Source organism: Chelonia mydas, chromosome 6, assembly GCF_015237465.2.
Source record: "Chelonia mydas isolate rCheMyd1 chromosome 6, rCheMyd1.pri.v2, whole genome shotgun sequence".
Lineage (NCBI taxonomy): Eukaryota > Metazoa > Chordata > Testudines > Cheloniidae > Chelonia > Chelonia mydas.
Window position 1 is genome coordinate 35,670,289 of NC_051246.2, and position 17,856 is coordinate 35,688,144.

Below are 17,856 nucleotides of genomic sequence, written 5' to 3' on the forward strand. Positions count from 1 at the left end.
TGGGAAGAAAGTCCTTTCTTGCAGCTTTTGAAGCAGACCAGAGTTCCTGAAGATGCGAGAGTCATGTATCTTTCCCGGCCATCTCACGTTGATGTTGGTGAAACGTCCCTTGTGATCCACTAGTGCTTGCAGCACTATTGAAAAGTACCCCTTGCGGTTTATGTACTCGCCGGCTTGGTGCTCTGGTGCCAAGATAGGGATATGGGTTCCGTCTATGGCCCCACCACAGTTAGGGAATCCCACTGCAGCAAAGCCATCCACTATGACCTGCACATTTCCCAGGGTCACTATCCTTGATATCAGCAGATCTTTGATTGCGTTGGCTACTTGCATCACAGCAGCCCCCACAGTAGATTTGCCCACTCCAAATTGATTCCCGACTGACCGGTAGCTGTCTGGCGTTGCAAGCTTCCACAGGGCTATCGCCACTCGCTTCTCAACTGTGAGGGCTGCTCTCATCTTGGTATTCTTGCACCTCAGGGTAGGGGAAAGCAAGTCACAAAGTTCCATAAAAGTGCCCTTACGCATGCGAAAGTTTCGCAACCACTGGGAATCGTCCCAGACCTGCAACACTATGCGGTCCCACCAGTCTGTGCTTGTTTCCCGAGCCCAGAATTGGCGTTCCACCGCATGAACCTGGCCCATTAGCACCATGATGCCCACATTGCCAGGGCCCCTGCTTTCAGAGAAGTCTGTGTACATGTCCTCATCACTCACGTTACTGCGCTGATGTCGCCTACTCGCCCGGTATCGCTTTGCCAGGTTCCGGTGCTGCATATACTGCTGGATAATGCGCGTGGTGTTTAATGTGCTCCTAATCACCAAAGTGATCTGAGCGGGCTCCATGCTTGCCGTGGTACGGCGTCTGCACAGAAAAAAGGCACGGAACGATTGTCTGCCGTTGCCCTGACGGAGGGAGGGGCAACTGACGACATGGCTTACAGGGTTGGCTAACAGGGAATTAAAATCAACAAAGGGGGTGGCTTTGCGAGAAACTGAATGGCCCCCTCAAGGATAGAACTCAAAACCTCAAGGATAGAACTCAAAACTGGGTTTGGCAGGCCATTGATTTCACAGAGGGAAGGAGGAGAAAATGAATACAAAACAAATCTGGTCTATTTCTTGTTTTGAGCCACTTCATCTATCTTTATACATCTTGCTGGCAGCAGACTGTGCAGTACGACCGCTAGCCATCATCATATCCTGGGTGCTCGGCAGAAGATGGTGCAGTATGACGACTAGCCATCATCTTCTGCTGGCTGGAGGTTAAAAGACAGTGCACTGCCAGTAGGACTGAATCGTCACGAGACGAAACAAGGGAAATGACCTGGCTGAGTCACTCCCATGTTTGTCCAGGCGCCCGATTAAAAGAGCACCCAGGACTACGTCGATGACGGCTACCAGTCATACTGCACTGTCTGCTGCCAAAAGGCAATTAACTGCTGCTGTGTAGCAATGCAGTACCACGTCTGCCAGCACCCAGGAGACATACGGTGACGGTTTGCTGAGCGGGCTCCATGCTTGCCGTGGTATGGCGTCTGCACAGGTAACTCAAGAAAAAAGGCGCAAAACGATTGTCTGCCCCTGCTTTCACGGAGGGAGGGAGGGAACGGGGGCCTGACGATATGTACCCAGAACCACCCACGACAATGTTTTAGCCCCATCAGGCACTGGGATTTCTATGCAGAATTCAAATGGGCGGCAGAGATAGCGGGAACTGTGGGATAGCCACCCAGAGTGCAACGCTCCGGAAGTCGACGGTTGCCTTGGTACTGTGGACACACTCCGCCGACTACATGCACTGAGAGCACTTGTGTGGGGACACACACAATCAACTGTATAAAACCGCTTTCTACAAAACCGACTTCTATAAATTCGACCTAATTTCGTAGTGTAGACAAATTCACTCTCAAAAAAGCTTCCAGCAAGCTCTGGTCTTCCAGCTATTTCTGAGAAAATGGGACAAATCAAAACTGAAAGCTAGCTTCCAGCTGGGTGTTTTCTGCCTGTAACAAGTAGCAGGGACACACTGCAACCAGTGGACTGTCCCCCCCCCGCCACAGTGCTACATCAAACATGAGGAGACAAAAAATAAACGTCACTATGACAGTACCAGACTATAAACTAGCTAATCCTGAAAGAAAAGAAAGAACTGGGTTGTGAATTTACAAAAGGAAAAAAAATGTAAAACCCAAGGCCAAATCTATGCTAGCCAAACAGAAGAGTTGTCTGCTCCTATTAGAGACAGGCACATAAGTAAGTAAGGCCAGCAAGCTAATTCCTTTAAACAGGAAATGACGACACATGGACTTTGATTATCTTTTCAACTGCTGGCAGAAGGATTTATATTTACTGCCTAGAACAGCCTAGAAAAAACTTAGGAAAAATTAAAATGTAAATTTCTCCACAATTTTCTAGTCACCAGTGGTGAGGAGAAATGTCCCATAAGAAAGGGAAGTGTACAAGAAGGCAAGAGGAATTACCTCAGAATGCAGAAAAGAAAGCTTCTATTGATCTCTGCACCTTTCATTAAGTATTAATAGCATTCAGAGTATTGCAATTAATGAACCCTTACCTTAGGGGTCTCAAACACCTCTTCTAAATGTATTATATGCTCATGGTTCACTCTTTTTAAGATGCTCACCTCCCGTTCAAGTAGCTTCACAGCAGAGCTTCCAGCCTTAATTTTAGATGGAAAATGTATTTTACAGAACATGACAGTATTCATGATATGACCATATATATGCCACAAGACAATTTCTGTTAAAGGAATCTACAGAATGTGTTAAACAAATGAACATGTCTTACATTTAGAAAAAGAGTTACAAAATAAATCCTATTGTACTTTGGGGTTGCTACCATTATAGTTTAGCTTTTTCAACTAATAATGTCTTACATTTATATACAGTCTTTCCATCATAAACCTTTCTGAAGCACTTCATAAAATTGTGTGCATGTGTACACATGTGCATACATGTGAGAGGGAAAATAGTAATTACTTTCCCTAAGATGGAAAAAATGTGAAAACACACATATGTGTGAAAATAAAAGGAGTACTTGTGGCACCTTAGAGACTAACACAAGTACTCCTTTTCTTTTTGCGGATACACACTAACACAGCTGCTACTCTGAAACCTGTCACATATGTGTGAGAGACACAAAAAGGAATTACTTCACCTAACATGGAAAGAACATGACCACTGTTTAACACACACAGCAACGCTACACAAACATTCAAGACAGAAAATGAAGAAGACTATCAGGGGAATGCAGATAAACAAAACGTAATTACTCAAATTGGAAGCTGGCCAGCTTATTGGAGCTGACATCTCTAATCCCGTGAACATTTGCAAGGGGATCTCAAATGAACGCAAATGATTTTTGTCTTGTTCATTATAAAGTAACAAACAGAACACCACCTCTTATTCCACACTGGGCTTTGGCTGAGTACCACCTTGGATGGAAGAGTACAACCTACTCATCTTGGAGGTCTCTATCCAAATATGATCAGACCCAAGCTTACTATTCTTGTCATATGATAAGACATGATTATAAGAACCGTATTTTCTTAACTTGTTTACAGTAACTTAATTAAGGAGAATTAATCATGGTCAGTTTAGCAATTTGATAATGGTAAAACTATGAGCAGTAATACAACAATAGCTCTAAATCTGGACCAGCTAGTAGCCTGTCACACCAAAATAACAGGGGCTGCTAATATTAAAGTTTTAACAGTATTGCACCTTTTCCAGATCTGTCATTCAGCCATAAAAAAGTCTGTTACTAGCTGAAATTTGGCATGCAAGCTCTCAGACTATGTTCATATAGTTTTTTGAATGTAAATCATCATTACAATCAGTTAAGCTAATATTTTGTTTTATTTAGGATTTTTAAAAAGTCTCTAGCAAAAAAGAAATAAACTTTAAATGGTATTCACTTAACACCCAATGTTCTCTAAATAGATTTGGATAATTAAGGGTCTGATCGGGCAACCTTTTTCCTCAGTTGTGACTTCATGTAGGAGTAAGAACCTCAAATTGCATTTTTATATTACATTCTTAATAGTTAAAACTGGATGTGACTCACTTTCAGCTACAAGGAAGAGATAGTGAGAATATCAACTAAACAGTGAGAGTAAATACATGCACTGATTGCAATGTGAGTTTTGGATACATGGAGATACTGCAGAAACAGATTGGATAGAAAATCAAAGGAAAAGTAAGACAGGTTTAAAATAAATCAGAGATCTACATAATATTTACCTTTTCCCTGTTCACTTTTTTGATTGCCCATTTTTTGCCGGTTTCCTTGTGTGTTACTTCAATTACCACCCCAAAGCTGCCTTGTCCTAATTTTTTTCCAAAATAATAGATTTGCTAAGGAAACAGAAACAAGAAAAAGACATTTTGTTTTAAAAACTTTGGTGGCAAAATATAGTTGTCATTGTTAAAAGTATCTGAATTGGAATGTTTAAAAGATCTCTTTAACAGGAGATGATGAACCCTGCCCATGTACACCAACATTCATTTTTAAGAGAACACCTGTTCCAATTTTCATGCCAGTTGATATGAGAGGCTAGACCTGTGATGAGTTATGTAAATCTCAGTATGAATTCTCCATCTGAAAATTTTGAGAATTTTGTTTTTTATCGTCTATTTATTATTCCACAAATTAGAGTGTTGGCCACAGTTACAAAAGAATAATAGATAATGTAAGTTAAAACAAACATTATGCAGACCTAACACAGGCATGACTCCTAGCATGTTCAATGGTAGTTTAGCCTTAGAACAGCAGCATTCAAATATGCTACACATAGAAATCACAATTCCTCTATGCTTACAATACATAACAAGAGGAAAATTTAAGTTTCCGGTGTACCTGTGATTTGCAAATTTATATGTAAATAATACAACAGGCTCTGATTAAATGTCTATTGCAATTGCTGGCAGCCTTTCAACTAACTTCAACGGTGACTGGATCAAGTTCTTAATGATTTGAGATCTTAAACATTTTTTTCTTTTAAACAAAAGCTTAGTACTTTAAAGGTGACCAGCAAAGGAAAGTACTGGGTTTGTACTCCAGTTTGATTTCTATTCCAAAGATACAATTTCTAAGACAAGATATTTCTAATGTACTAAAGTCCTGTTATGTTAATCTCAACACATTTCCAAAAAGTAACAAAAACAAATACAAGAGAGAACAACAAATATCTGTTGTGAACTCTTTACAGACTTCTCAGCACACCGACAGATGGATCTTTTGGTTAACTTTTCTGCACTGGCATATAGCCCCAATCAATGAACTGTTTATTTCGGTCTGTTCCTTTTCATAGAGGGGTGGGGGTGCAGGGATGTTCTCTCAGTTAAGAGTAAATTCATTGCTCTAACAAATTAATATCCTGAGACACACGATGGACTGCAAATGAAGTGCTGCACTTCTGACCACACACAGCGGGTCATTTTAGAGCACTTGTTTCTGCACCTCTGAAGCAAAATTCATGGAGAAAACAAATGGGTGAAATTCTGTGGCCTGCGTTGTGCAGGAGGTCAGACTAGATGATCATAGTGGTCCCTTCTGACCTAAATATCTATGAATCTATGAAATCGTAGAATCATAGAATATCAGGGTTGGAAGGGATCTCAGCAGGTCATCTAGTCCAACCCCCTGCTCAAAGCAGGACCAATCCCCAACTAAATCATCCCAGCCAGGGCTTTGTCAAGCCTGACCTTAAAAACCTCTAAGGAAGGAGATTCCACCACCTCCCTAGGTAACGCATTCCAGTGTTTCACCACCCTCCTAGTGAAAAAGTTTTTCCGAATATCCAACGTAAACCTCCCCCACTGCAACTTAAGACCATTACTCCTTGTTCTGTCATCAGCTACCACTGAGAACAGTCTAGATCCATCCTCTTTGGAACCCCCTTTCAGGTAGTTGAAAGCAGCTATCAAATCCCCCCTCATTCTTCTCTTCCGAAGACTAAACAATCCCAGTTCCCTCAGCCTCTCCTCGTAAATCATGTGTTCCAGTCCCCTAATCATTTTTGTTGCCCTCTGCTGGACTCTTTCCAATTTTTCCACATCCTTCTTGTAGCGTGGGGCCCAAAACTGGACACAGTACTCCAGATGAGGCCTCACCAGTGTCGAATAGAGGGGAACGATCACGTCCCTTGATCTGCTGGCAATGCCCCTACATATACATCCCAAAATGCCATTGGCCTTCTTGGCAACAAGGGCACACTGCTGACTCATATCCAGCTTCTCGTCCACTGTAACCACTAGGTCCTTTTCTGCCGAACTGCTGCAGAGTCATTCGGTCCCTAGTCTTTAGCGGTGCATGAGATTCTTCCCTCCTAAGTGCAGGACTCTGCACTTGTCCTTGTTGAATCTCATCAGATTTCTTTTGGCCCAATCCTCTAATTTGTCTAGGTCCCTCTGTATCCTATCCCTACCCTCCAGTGTATTTACCTCTCCTCCCAGTTTAGTGTCATCTGCAAACTTGCTGAGGGTGCAAGCCATGCCATCCTCCGGATCATTAATGAAGATATTGAACAAAACCGGCCCCAGGACCGACCCTTGGGGCACTCCACTTGATATCGGCTGCCAACTAGACATGGAGCCATTGATCACTACCTGTTGAGCCCGACAATCTAGCCAACTTTCTATCCACCTTATAGTCCATTCATCCAGCCCATACTTCTTTAACTTGCTGGCAAGAATACTGTGGGAGACTGTGTCAAAAGCTTTGCTAAAGTCAAGGAACAACACGTCCACCGCTTTCCCCTCATCCACAGAGCCAGTTATCTCATCATAGAAGGCAATTAGATTAGGCAGGCATGATTTGCCCTTGGTGAATCCATGCTGACTGTTCCTGATCACTTTCCTCTCCTCTAAGTGCTTCAGAATTGATTCCTTGAGGACCTGCTCCATGATTTTTCTAGGGACTGAGGTGAGGCTGACTGGCCTGTAGTTCCCAGGATCCTCCTTCTTCCCTTTTTTAAAGGTGGCACTACATTAGCCTTTTTCCAGTCGTCCGGGACCTCCCCCGATCACCATGAGTTTTCAAAGATAATGGCCAATGGCTCTGCAATCACATCAACCAACTCCTTTAGCACTCTTGGATGCAGCGCATCCGGCCCCATGGACTTGTGCTCGTCCAGCTTTTCTAAATAGTCCCAAACCACTTCTTTCTCCACAGAAGGCTGGTCACCTCCTCCCCATGCTGTGCTGCCCAGTGCAGTAGTCTGGGAGCTGACCTTGTTTGTGAAGACAGAGGCAAAAAAAGCACTGAGTACATTAGCTTTTTCCACATCCTCTGTCACTAGGTTGCCTCCCTCATTCAGTAAGGGGCCCACACTTTCCTTGACTTTCTTCTTGTTGCTAACATACCTGAAGAAACCCTTCTTCATTAACCTTCTTCATAAATCTTCATTAACCAAGCATTTTGAAGTTAGATGATATGAGATGTCTCACTAGGTGTTTTCTTCTTTTAGGTTTGAGATAAATGAGCAAGAAGAATGGGATTCAAAAATATCAGGAATACCCCTTTTATTTTGGTACTTGTTAAAAAAAAGGTGTTAGCCTCTCACTTAAACAGGAGAAGAATGACTTTTTGGTATTGGCCTTTTCAAAAGTAGTTGTACAGTGGTAACAGGGAAAGGATCTGGACTCCTCAATATAGGAGTCTGGCTCCTTGTTAGCTAAATATAGTAAACAGGAGCCTTAAGACAGAAAATCATGACTCAGGTTCCTTCGGCTGAAAAACACCTGCAATCCATTTTAGGAATAAGGTGCTAAAAGATCAAATTGTTCTTTTTGGGGAAAAAAGGGAAGCTCAAATTCCCAGAAATTATTAAATATTATACAAACAAAGCTAAATGTCTCTATCTGCTGATGTAGAACAGTTAAACCTAAGGTTCGGCAGGATATTATTAATGATAAAAGTGGCTACATACCTGAATAGCCGCTCCATCATCTATTCGTGTGTGAGGAACTTTGCTTTCTGCAGTATTGCTGCGAGTTGACTGGGTGAGCATTTTTCTATAAGGTTCTATTAGCTCTGATTTTGGCATCTTTATACAAAAATATGAAGCATGAAATTAAACTACAATTCATTATTTTAAAAATTCTTAGATTGTTTCAGATATTTCAGTACACCACCTGCTGCAAGATATGTAATACACTAAATCACAGTATGTAACAGTTTAAAAGATGAACAAGATTTATAAAACAAGAATTTAAAACCAATTACAGGATTCCACGTCACCTAAGATTAATAGTTAATAAATTGAAGTTGCAAAAGTTCAACTTATTGACTATTAATAAGTTGGCAAAATATCTATACAGAATTATGTAAAAACGAAGAATAAGTTTTGTCTTTTGCAGGTCTCTATTGCTTGTATTCAATGGGCTATATTCTGTTTTAGTGTAAATGGAACTATTCCATTAAAAGCAGCAGACTTGTATCTGCTTACAGAGGGACAGGAAGTGGCTCAAAAACTTGATCACAATAACCACATTTAATAACATGGCATCTTTATATATAAGATATATATATCTTTATCAGTTCAAAGTGGTGCCAATATATTATGGAAATATCATATGGTCCTACACTCCCAATTTTAATCTGTGTTTTTGAATTTCTCTCGAACACAAACAAAATGATCACACTAGAGTTCCTAGTGAAGCTGGTCAGAAAATTTTCGACTAACCAGGTTTTTTTCAGAAAATACAGATGTATCGAAACCAAAACTTTTTGTGGGAATGTACCAATTTTGACAAAATTTCATAAGGAAATGGTTTCGCATGTCCAGGACGAACTTTCTAGTCAAAACTACAAGGAAGCGGGGGAGGGGTTTCAGCCACTCACTTAAGATGTGGGAGACCCAGATTCAAGTCCCTAGTCTAAATCTATTGGCTATTCTGAGTGGGTCTCTCAGTCTCTCCTGTTACAGCTATTCCACTTCGTATAAATAAATATTCATTGGGCCAGAGAGAGAGAAAGGGAGAGAGACGGACTACAGCCCAGTGGTTAGAGCACTCACCTGGGATGTAGTAAATTCGGATTGAAGTTACTGTTCCAATAAATATTTAATTATTGATACAAAGTGGGACAGCTCCAACAGGAGAGATTGAGAAAGACCCACCTCAGAAAACCAAATAGTCTGGTAGGTAGGGCATACATCTGGGATATGGAAGATCCATGCTCAAGTCCCTGGTCTGAATCAGCATATTCCGGGATGGTGCACTCTCTCTTCTTTGAAAAACTTCAAAAGCTCTTGGTTTCCTCCCGGTACCGAACAGGAAAATTTCTGAAATCTCAAAAAAGTTAATTCGATGAGCAAACCATTTCCTGCCCAGTTCTAGATCCTAGCAATTTGATTCTCAATCATTTAATTTCTTGGGTGGTAGAGTACAGGAGTGCCACAGACACATTTAAATCTTTTGTGGAGGTAAACATTACAGCCATTCGCCAAAATTAATGACCAAGGCAAGCACTTAAGTACTTAGCTGTAGACATGCATTGATGTCAGTCATACTAGTCACATACTTGAAGGCAAGTACTTACTCACGTGCCCAAAGTTAAACACGTGCCTGTGTGCTTTACTAAATTGAGACCTGAATGAAGAGGTCATAACACTCTTAATCAGAGGAAAAAGAAAAGGAGTACTTGTGGCACCTTAGAGACTAACTAATTTATTAGAGCATAAGCTTTCGTGAGCTACAGCTCACTTCATCGGATGCATACAGTCAGAGGAGTTTAACTGTGTTTAAAAATGATTGTGTGTTGGGGACAGGGCTGTCCTTAGGATTTATAGGCCCTATGCAGTATTATTAAACTGGTGCCCTTATGCCTGATGGCAACCTGGTCTCGCATGTGTATTTTAGATAAAGGTGGTCTTTTGAAGGATTTATTTAAAAAAATAAATGTCTGAAGACCCAAGCATTTAAGGCTAAAGATGAATACTCAGATTGTGCATTTAAAAACCCATGGAAGTATTTTTTAGAGATGTGGTTTTATAATCTTCAGCAACACACTAACAAAATATTTTTAAAGCAAATTTTAAACTAAGGTCCTGTAGACTAACATGTTCTGAGTAAATATTACAGTAATCCACAACTGTTTTTGTCACTAAATTCAGGCACCGACAGTATATACCTGGGGGTTGGCAAATGCCTGTTAAATGGCTTCATTACCACCTGAATGGCTCTTTAACAAAAAGAAAAGGAGGACTTGTGGCACCTTAGAGACTAACAAATTTATTTGAGCATAAGCTTTCGTGAGCTACAGCGAAAGCTTATGCTCAAATAAATTGGTTAGTCTCTAAGGTGCCACAAGTCCTCCTTTTCTTTTTGCGGATACAGACTAACACGGCTGCTCCTCTGAAATCTGTCATCATGCACGGCTCTTTAACAGTTTCAATGTTGTGCTAATAGGTCTGGCAGGCTGGAAGCCTTTTTCACTTTTAAGTACTAGATCCCCTCCAGAGAAAGACTCACCAGGCTGCAGCAACCAGCTGTGGTGGGAGCCTGCAGGAAGGGTCAGAACAGGGATAGGAAGAAGCGGGTGGGTGGACGCTAAGACCCAGGGGTGCCTCAAATTTTCAGGGACCCTACTCAGCGGCGTATGCTGCATATGCCTAAGGACAGCCCTGGTTGGGGACACAAAAATTCTTCCCATATAGCTGGTGACTGAATAGGAGTGAAATAGTGACGAATGCAGGCCTTAGTATGAATGGTCCAACAAGTGCCCTTGACTTTCCTGGTCATAAACTGACCTACAGAAACAGCTTCAAGTGGTAACAACTCATTTTACTCATATACTAAGGTGCTGGACACCATATAAATGCTTGTCATAAATAAAATAAATAACAATTATCTGCAATAATTATGCCTGATAACAAGAAAAATATGCTTCCAATTGATGAGATATGTTACAAAATTGTTTGAAATAAAGTAATGTTATGTGAATCTGATACTGAATTAAATAACAGAAAGGGTTTCTTATATTTTAAAAGATGATCGCCATTCTCATGCAATTTCCTCATTTATTTTCAAGCACCACATAACTCCTGGCAGGCCTAGCGTTGGATATTTCCTATATACCTGTGGCCAAATAGTCACTATAGGTTTACCATATATACAATTGCTATTTCTAACAGAGATTATTCTACAATATTATCAGATACTCTATACTATTTAAGTAGTGAGGGAATAACTGAGGCTGAATGTATTTTAGCTTTCTTTGCTAAACACATTTTCTGTTTTGTCCCCCCACTTACAGAAATGCTGGAAAAAAGTCACCGATGGTATCTTCAGATATGACTGATTTAAGAGGATACTGAGTTTGTGTCCATCAATTTAGAAGTGTTTCTTTAAAGGGGACCCATTTATGTTAATATATCTCAAATGATGGATTTTCTTCTGGCATTCAGTTTTAAGTGCTTTTTTCATTTTATTCTTTTCAGATCTATATTTAATACAAACTCCTCCAATAAAAGCTTTTAAAGCTTCCAGTTGTACAATTTCAGAACCTTCAGTATTAGACAGATTACGTTCTGAGATAAATATGTCCCCAATCAATGCATTAACTACTGCAGGAACAATACTTAAAGAAAGAAATTCTGTACATCAATAAGAATGGCCTAAAGAGAAATTAAAGACAGACAGTCAACTTAAAAACCATATTTTGTCTGAATTTTTTACCTACTATTATACAGCATATAATTATTATGTACTATTAAAACATTTAAGATTACTATAATTGAAAGAGATTAGAGGGGAAAATAAAGTGACCAACATATTCAAACCTGGATGCCTAAAGATTCCTACATCAAAAGCCTGATTTTCAAATGTGCACACAACAGTTCTATCGACTTCAAGGGAATTTGTGAGTACTCAGCTCTTCTGAAAATTAGACCACTTCTATTTAAAGCCTTGATTCAACAAAAGCTATTAAGCATGTGCCTTAGTCCGTCCTTGTTCAGGATGTGATTCAACAAACCATCCTTTAGCAAAGAACTTCAGCTTGTGCTTTACTGAATTGGGTCAAGGAGGCCTACATATGGAGTTTTCTAGATTGTTTACTACATGTATTACCAACACCTCATTTACAGTTAATTTCACTGTATAGTCTAACAGACACATTTCTTAGGGCTACAATGTAATTTGTCTCAGAGTACTACAACCCCTTGGCCTATCTCTTAGGGAGGTGGGGGAAAAAAAAAGTCCTCTAGAACAAGGGTTTACTCATCATTTGTTTACAACTTAGGTTAAAAATGATATAATTCTGTATTCATATGGTATAATCTTCAATCTGAGTTAAATGTACATCATAGTACATGAATAACTTAGCACTCATAAACCACTTTGCAGTTTCAAAGCATTAACTAATTAATCCCATTAAATCCATTTAATATGTAACCTTTTTGTGTCTCTTGAGGTAGATATTAACACTACATTTCCTTCAAAAGAAAAAAAATCAGGAATTTACATGTTTTAATATATTAGATTAATTTGTTCTGCAAATTTTCTACTAAAAGTATTAGATTTTTTTTAATAGTGAAACAGCTTCTTCCATATAATTGGTCCTATATGGGTATGGTCAAGCATAATGTGTTATATCATACTCTTCTCATGCTATTCAAAATTTCTAGAGAACCAAGATTTTTTTTAAAACCATTGCAGATTGTTACATGCAGTATATAAGAGCTAGGAATTATTATTATGATTAGGTACAAGGCTTCAAAAACATTGTGAACAGGGAAGATGTTTTAGAATGTAGTTAGAATCTGGGACATTCTACTACACACGCTTATGAGGGCACACTGGGAACTATAGTCCTTATTGTTCTAAGCAGAAATGAGCACTAATTATTATGAAATAAAACCTGGATGGAAAGGAATGGTATCTCTAAACCCAAACCCAATCTGCTCACCTCTGTTACAAGAGAGATTTGTTCCTCTGACTGGTGAGACAAGGTGTCATCATGGGAACTTGAAAACTCAGATCTCTCTAGCAGAGCACCTCCGGAGCACACTGGACCCTTGTTGCAATTGGGGCAAAAAAATACAACACCACTTGGTTGAAATGAAGCAGAGCACTTGATGCATTTTATGGTCTTCTTGCCCTGGCTGAGATCAGTCATCTGTTCAGTGTTGTAGAACTTGCTGTGCAAATTAAATGGTAGCACAAAGACTGGCAGGAATGTGTCCACTGTTGAAGGAAGAACAAAAAGCTGAGGAGAAGAAGGGGAAGGTCACAATTAGTGAATTTGTGGCATAAAAAACTTATGTTCTGATTATGAATGTCTGCCACACTGAGAAGGAACTAGACTGGTACAACACAATATACTGGTTTGTACAGCAGATCTGCAAAAACAGAAGTTGTAGTTAAGAAAATTTTCCTTCAGCTTTTCTACTCACGCTGGCACATTCAGGGAATCATAGAAATTGGAGACGGAAAAAAATTCCTGATTACCAATGCAAGATTGTTTTCCACATTTATTTTCTAGTTGTTTCTTTTTCATAAATGGGATATAACACATTTGTTAAAATACTTCAAAATACTTAATGAAACCTAAATAATTGTAACTGGCATGTTTATATTCTTATTTTGACAAATAAAATATGCAGAATTTTCAAATATTGTGTGCAGAATTTTTAATTTTTTGGCACAGAATTCCCCCAGGAGTAACTAATACCAGGGAAAGGGGCATGAAGGAGGGCTTTAATGGTGGTCATGAAATAGTTTTGCTCACTTAAAAGAAAAATATTTTGCCCATTTTTTTAAAAAGGGCCAACTTTAAATGTTATTCTACATTTCCTGCCTGGTTCATGGTTTTTGCAAGCTGGCATACTGTGGAATGGTGCTTATCGGATTAGAGTCCTTTCTCGGCTGATCAGTGAACTGAAGGATAAATTTCTGGTTAACATTATCAATTAAACTATGCAGAAAAGGAGGGATATGGTTTTACAAAACCTTCATGGATCTTTCTATCTGGCAAAAACAGACCAGAGGAAATAGTTTAAAAAGTGGAACAGAAAAAGAAAAAAAGAAAAGGACCTGCTGCTACTGTAAATCAAAGTACTTCCAATAGTGGAAAACACTGATCCTACGATTGGCTTCTTGCCTGAGACTCCTTTTTCTATACACTTTAATCGTGTTCAAAGAGTCATGTGACCTTCCCTGCAGCCTTTAGTATATCAGTAGAACAGGCCAAGACAGGCCAGCCCTAAAAAGTTTCCGATGCTTTATTAGTCCCTTAAACTACAGGCTATTGCAGGGGATCTAATCAGTCAATTAGAGAATGAACAATAAGTGACAGAGAGCTTTATTTATCACAAGTAGAAAAATGAGAAAGGCGAAAGGGGAATCCATGGGACAGCAATCCTAGTGCACACAGGGTGTGATATTACACTCCATATTCTTTATATATGTCATATCCATATGCTTATGATATGGATATGACATAGCTGAGATGTACTTCATGCAAGCTGGCTCATGTAAGATATCACTGGAAAGGTTATGATTTACTGAATGTGATTATCCAATTTGCATGCCTGTATCATTTCTGCATCTGAAGTTAGGAATATTGACTATGTATCTCTATTTCAAATGGGCTACTTTGGGCATCACCCCCAACTAGCCCTTCAGGTACAAAAATGAGAAAGCCAGACTGTGCTAATGGCCCATTGGCAGAAACAATGGACTGTAAAAGAGCTTAGTCTTCCTGTGGATGCTCCAGACAACCTAAGAGCAATGGTGGCCACAGCCCTGCAGAGAAATGGGTCTGAGTCACCTGGTACTGGATACCCCACCTCCCCTTTTGGAATGCAAGTAGGGTAACCAGACAGCAAGTGTGAAAAATCAGGACGGGGGTTGGGGGTAATAGGAGCCTATATAAGAAAAAGACCCAAAAATCGGGACTGTCCCTATAAAATCGGGATATCTGGGCACCCTAAATGCAAGTGGTTTTCCATTGGAAGACAAAGCGTTCCTGCCTTACACAAGAACTATGTAAGGCAGGGGAGTGACATCATCAGGGTTCTCCTCTGCTTCCCCATCCAAAGAGACACTGAAAAACACTGGAAGCAAGAACAGAACTGGGGGGAGAAGGGTTAAACCCAAGCTGGAAGGGCATCTAGCTTGTGAGTAATAATACCTGAGGTCTCAAGCTGGAGACCAGTGTAGCTGCCTTTCAAGACTGTCTGTAATCTGCCTGCAACAATATCTAGGGTGAAAAATTACTATTTGTAACCAATTTCTTTAGCGAAACAAGCTTAGTTTGTGTGTTTTGTTTTATTTGCTTAGTAATCTGCTTTGTTCTGTTTGCTATCTTTTAACCACTTAAAATTCACTTTTTGTAGTTAATAAATGTATTTCTTGTTTATCATATAACCCTGTTTGTGCAATGCATATTTGGGGGATGGGAGCGGGTAAGAGGCTGTTCATTACTTCCTCCACATTGAGGGAGGAGGCGGATTTCATAATATACCTTTGGGTCTGCACTCCAAGAGAGGTGGACACCTGAGTGCTGGGGCAAGTCCCTTAAGTGGAGTCTTCCCAGAGCTGATCTCAGTATCTGTGTCGTTCTGCAGTTGGGTGAGACCCTGCCTGTATGTGTGCTAGAGGAGGCTTAAAAGCCTGGCTCAGCAAGACAGGTAAAAAGGGAGCCCAGGCTGGCAAAACAGGAGGGCTCAGTGGTACCTCAGCACATCAGGTGGCATCTTAAAGGGGGGCAACCTGTCACACAGGGTAGTTGTTAGATTTATCTAGTCTCTACTCTTACCAATAAAAACAAAACATAAGGATTTAAGATCCAAACTCCTAATTTAAAAATATAATGTATTCACATCCTCAAATACTCTAACACACAATTCCTGGCATTAATATCAGCTCCTGTTTCTACCAACTTATGAAAAGTGTAAGTTTTATATAACTGAAAAGACTTTTGTGGAGAAAGGAGAGAAATTGTGTGGTTTTTTTTTAAATATAGCAGGGCAATAGGATACATGTGGTGCAAACTGGGAAATAGCAGAGGGAGAAGAAAAAGTAAATACTTCACATGTGAGTATGCTAGCAACAGGCACCTAGAAGCATAAGGAACGTTTTTCTCACATACTTGTAGCTGTCTATTTTTGCCACTGTGAATTAAAAGTGTGATCAAAGCACAATCTGAAGGTACTTTTCCTTTACAACTCAAAAGTGTTTTTAAATGCTTTTGATCAAAGTTAACAACTGTGAGGGATCCAGGAGAGACTGGAACTCAGGGATACATACAATTGCTATTTGGCAAGGCAGGTATATTAATAGCCACTTTTTCTATTTGTGAAAAGAGGAATGTTCACACACTTGAAATTTCAGCTTTCTAGTGGGTAAAAGTATTAACTTCTAGTTCTCACAGGCCATGAAATATTGGACCTTAAATACGCATCTCATGAATATGTTGCATTTTCTTTTACTTCAATTTCAACATGATTTTAGCAGCTATGGTACTCAGATTTTCAATGTTATTTAAGATCTGAGTACCATAGCTGCTAAAATCATGTTGGAAATTTCAATGCTATTGCTTATTAATCTCTAATCTGAGCAGATCTGCTTCTAAACCTCACAACTGCAAACCCAACAATAACTGACTTCCTCTGTGGCCTCAAGAAAGTCATTTCACTTCTCTGCCTCATTTTCCTTATCTGTTAGATTAAGATGATTCTACTTCCCATACGACATTGTTGTCAATGTTTGGTAAATGTTAATGTCTGCAAAATACTTTAAACAGAAAGTGCAATACAGGTGCTATATTATTATTTTGACGTGCTATTGTTATTTTATCTGTAATATGACAGCACCTAGAAAACCCAAATTACTTACTAAGACTCATTCTAGTGAACCCGCAAATACTTTTAGGTTCAATATGTTTTTATTAATTCTGGTACTGGGGCATTCATTAAAAAGAGAAGAACTAAATCCTTGCCCCTTGCTAATGAAAAACCTATCAGATGTTCAAAATAAAGCTAGCAATAATCATAGACCTAGCATTCTCTCAGCAGGCTGACCCAAGCCAACAGAGAAGTTGACAGAAATCTTGTTCTCTGAAGCACTGAACAGGAAAAAAATAAAATGCATCTAGTAGCATTTGTTTACCAGTCTGTGATCATGCACTGCAAAGCTGATCCTGCCAATTAATAAAGTAATATATAAGCATGCATAGAAGGATATTTGCATTCATGAGTAGCTATGGGGGTACTTAGTGATACATACTGTATGTACGCCTACAGAAAAGACTGTCCAACTCTGTTTTAAAATAAATGTGAAAGTGGCATTTTTATAATAGACACCAACATAACTTCTCCCCTACTTACTAGCCATTTTTCTTAGAGGCTTGCAATTTTCTTCTTTCATCTTGGCTCCTTTGTAGGCAGCACAGGTAGAATGTTAGACCAAGAAGATGAAGCACTTCTATATTACATTGTACAAAATCTTTAAACAGGTTCACTATCAGTAATTCACAGCCGTAAAAGTACAACGTGTAAAAAATACCATTAAAACTGGTGAAAACAGGCCATCCAATATTTTTAATTGAGCAGATTAAATTATCACACTTAAGAGATACGCCGAAGCACTTTTAGGTGCTATTACTACTCACAACCAATTTTTCTAGGACAACAAAAGCCAAATGAAAATAACCACAGACAAATCCTGTCGTTGATTCCCCTGATCTATAACAGACAGTCAGGACATGACTCTTGAACTGGAAGATTGTCTATTTATAGTGCAATATACTTATTGTCTACTTACAGTGCAAGTGAAGACTGTCTAATTATAGTGCAACCCTTTGTTGTTAATTTGACTATTTTGGTGT

At 39.5% G+C, this 17,856-nt stretch overlaps 1 protein-coding gene across 14 annotated transcripts in view; it reads right to left on the reverse strand.

Annotated features, from left to right (window-relative positions):
* The window catches only part of STK33 (serine/threonine kinase 33), a 94,410-nt gene that overhangs the window by 38,298 nt on the left and 38,256 nt on the right, over window positions 1-17,856 (reverse strand). For 7 of the 14 annotated variants that reach the window (XM_043549355.1, XM_007057104.3, XM_043549356.1 and 4 more), the window contains 4 exons: window positions 12,934-13,233; window positions 7,952-8,068; window positions 4,263-4,376; window positions 2,576-2,680 (listed from right to left, as the gene is read on the reverse strand). In XM_043549355.1, coding sequence (XP_043405290.1) covers window positions 2,576-2,680; window positions 4,263-4,376; window positions 7,952-8,068; window positions 12,934-13,143 — 546 coding nt within the window. In that variant the 5' untranslated portion in view covers window positions 13,144-13,233. Of the gene's footprint in view, window positions 1-2,575; window positions 2,681-4,262; window positions 4,377-7,951; window positions 8,069-9,142; window positions 9,308-12,933; window positions 13,234-17,856 lie in introns of those variants that run through there. The other 7 variants (XM_043549358.1, XM_043549357.1, XM_043549353.1 and 4 more) reach the window with 5 other exon arrangements.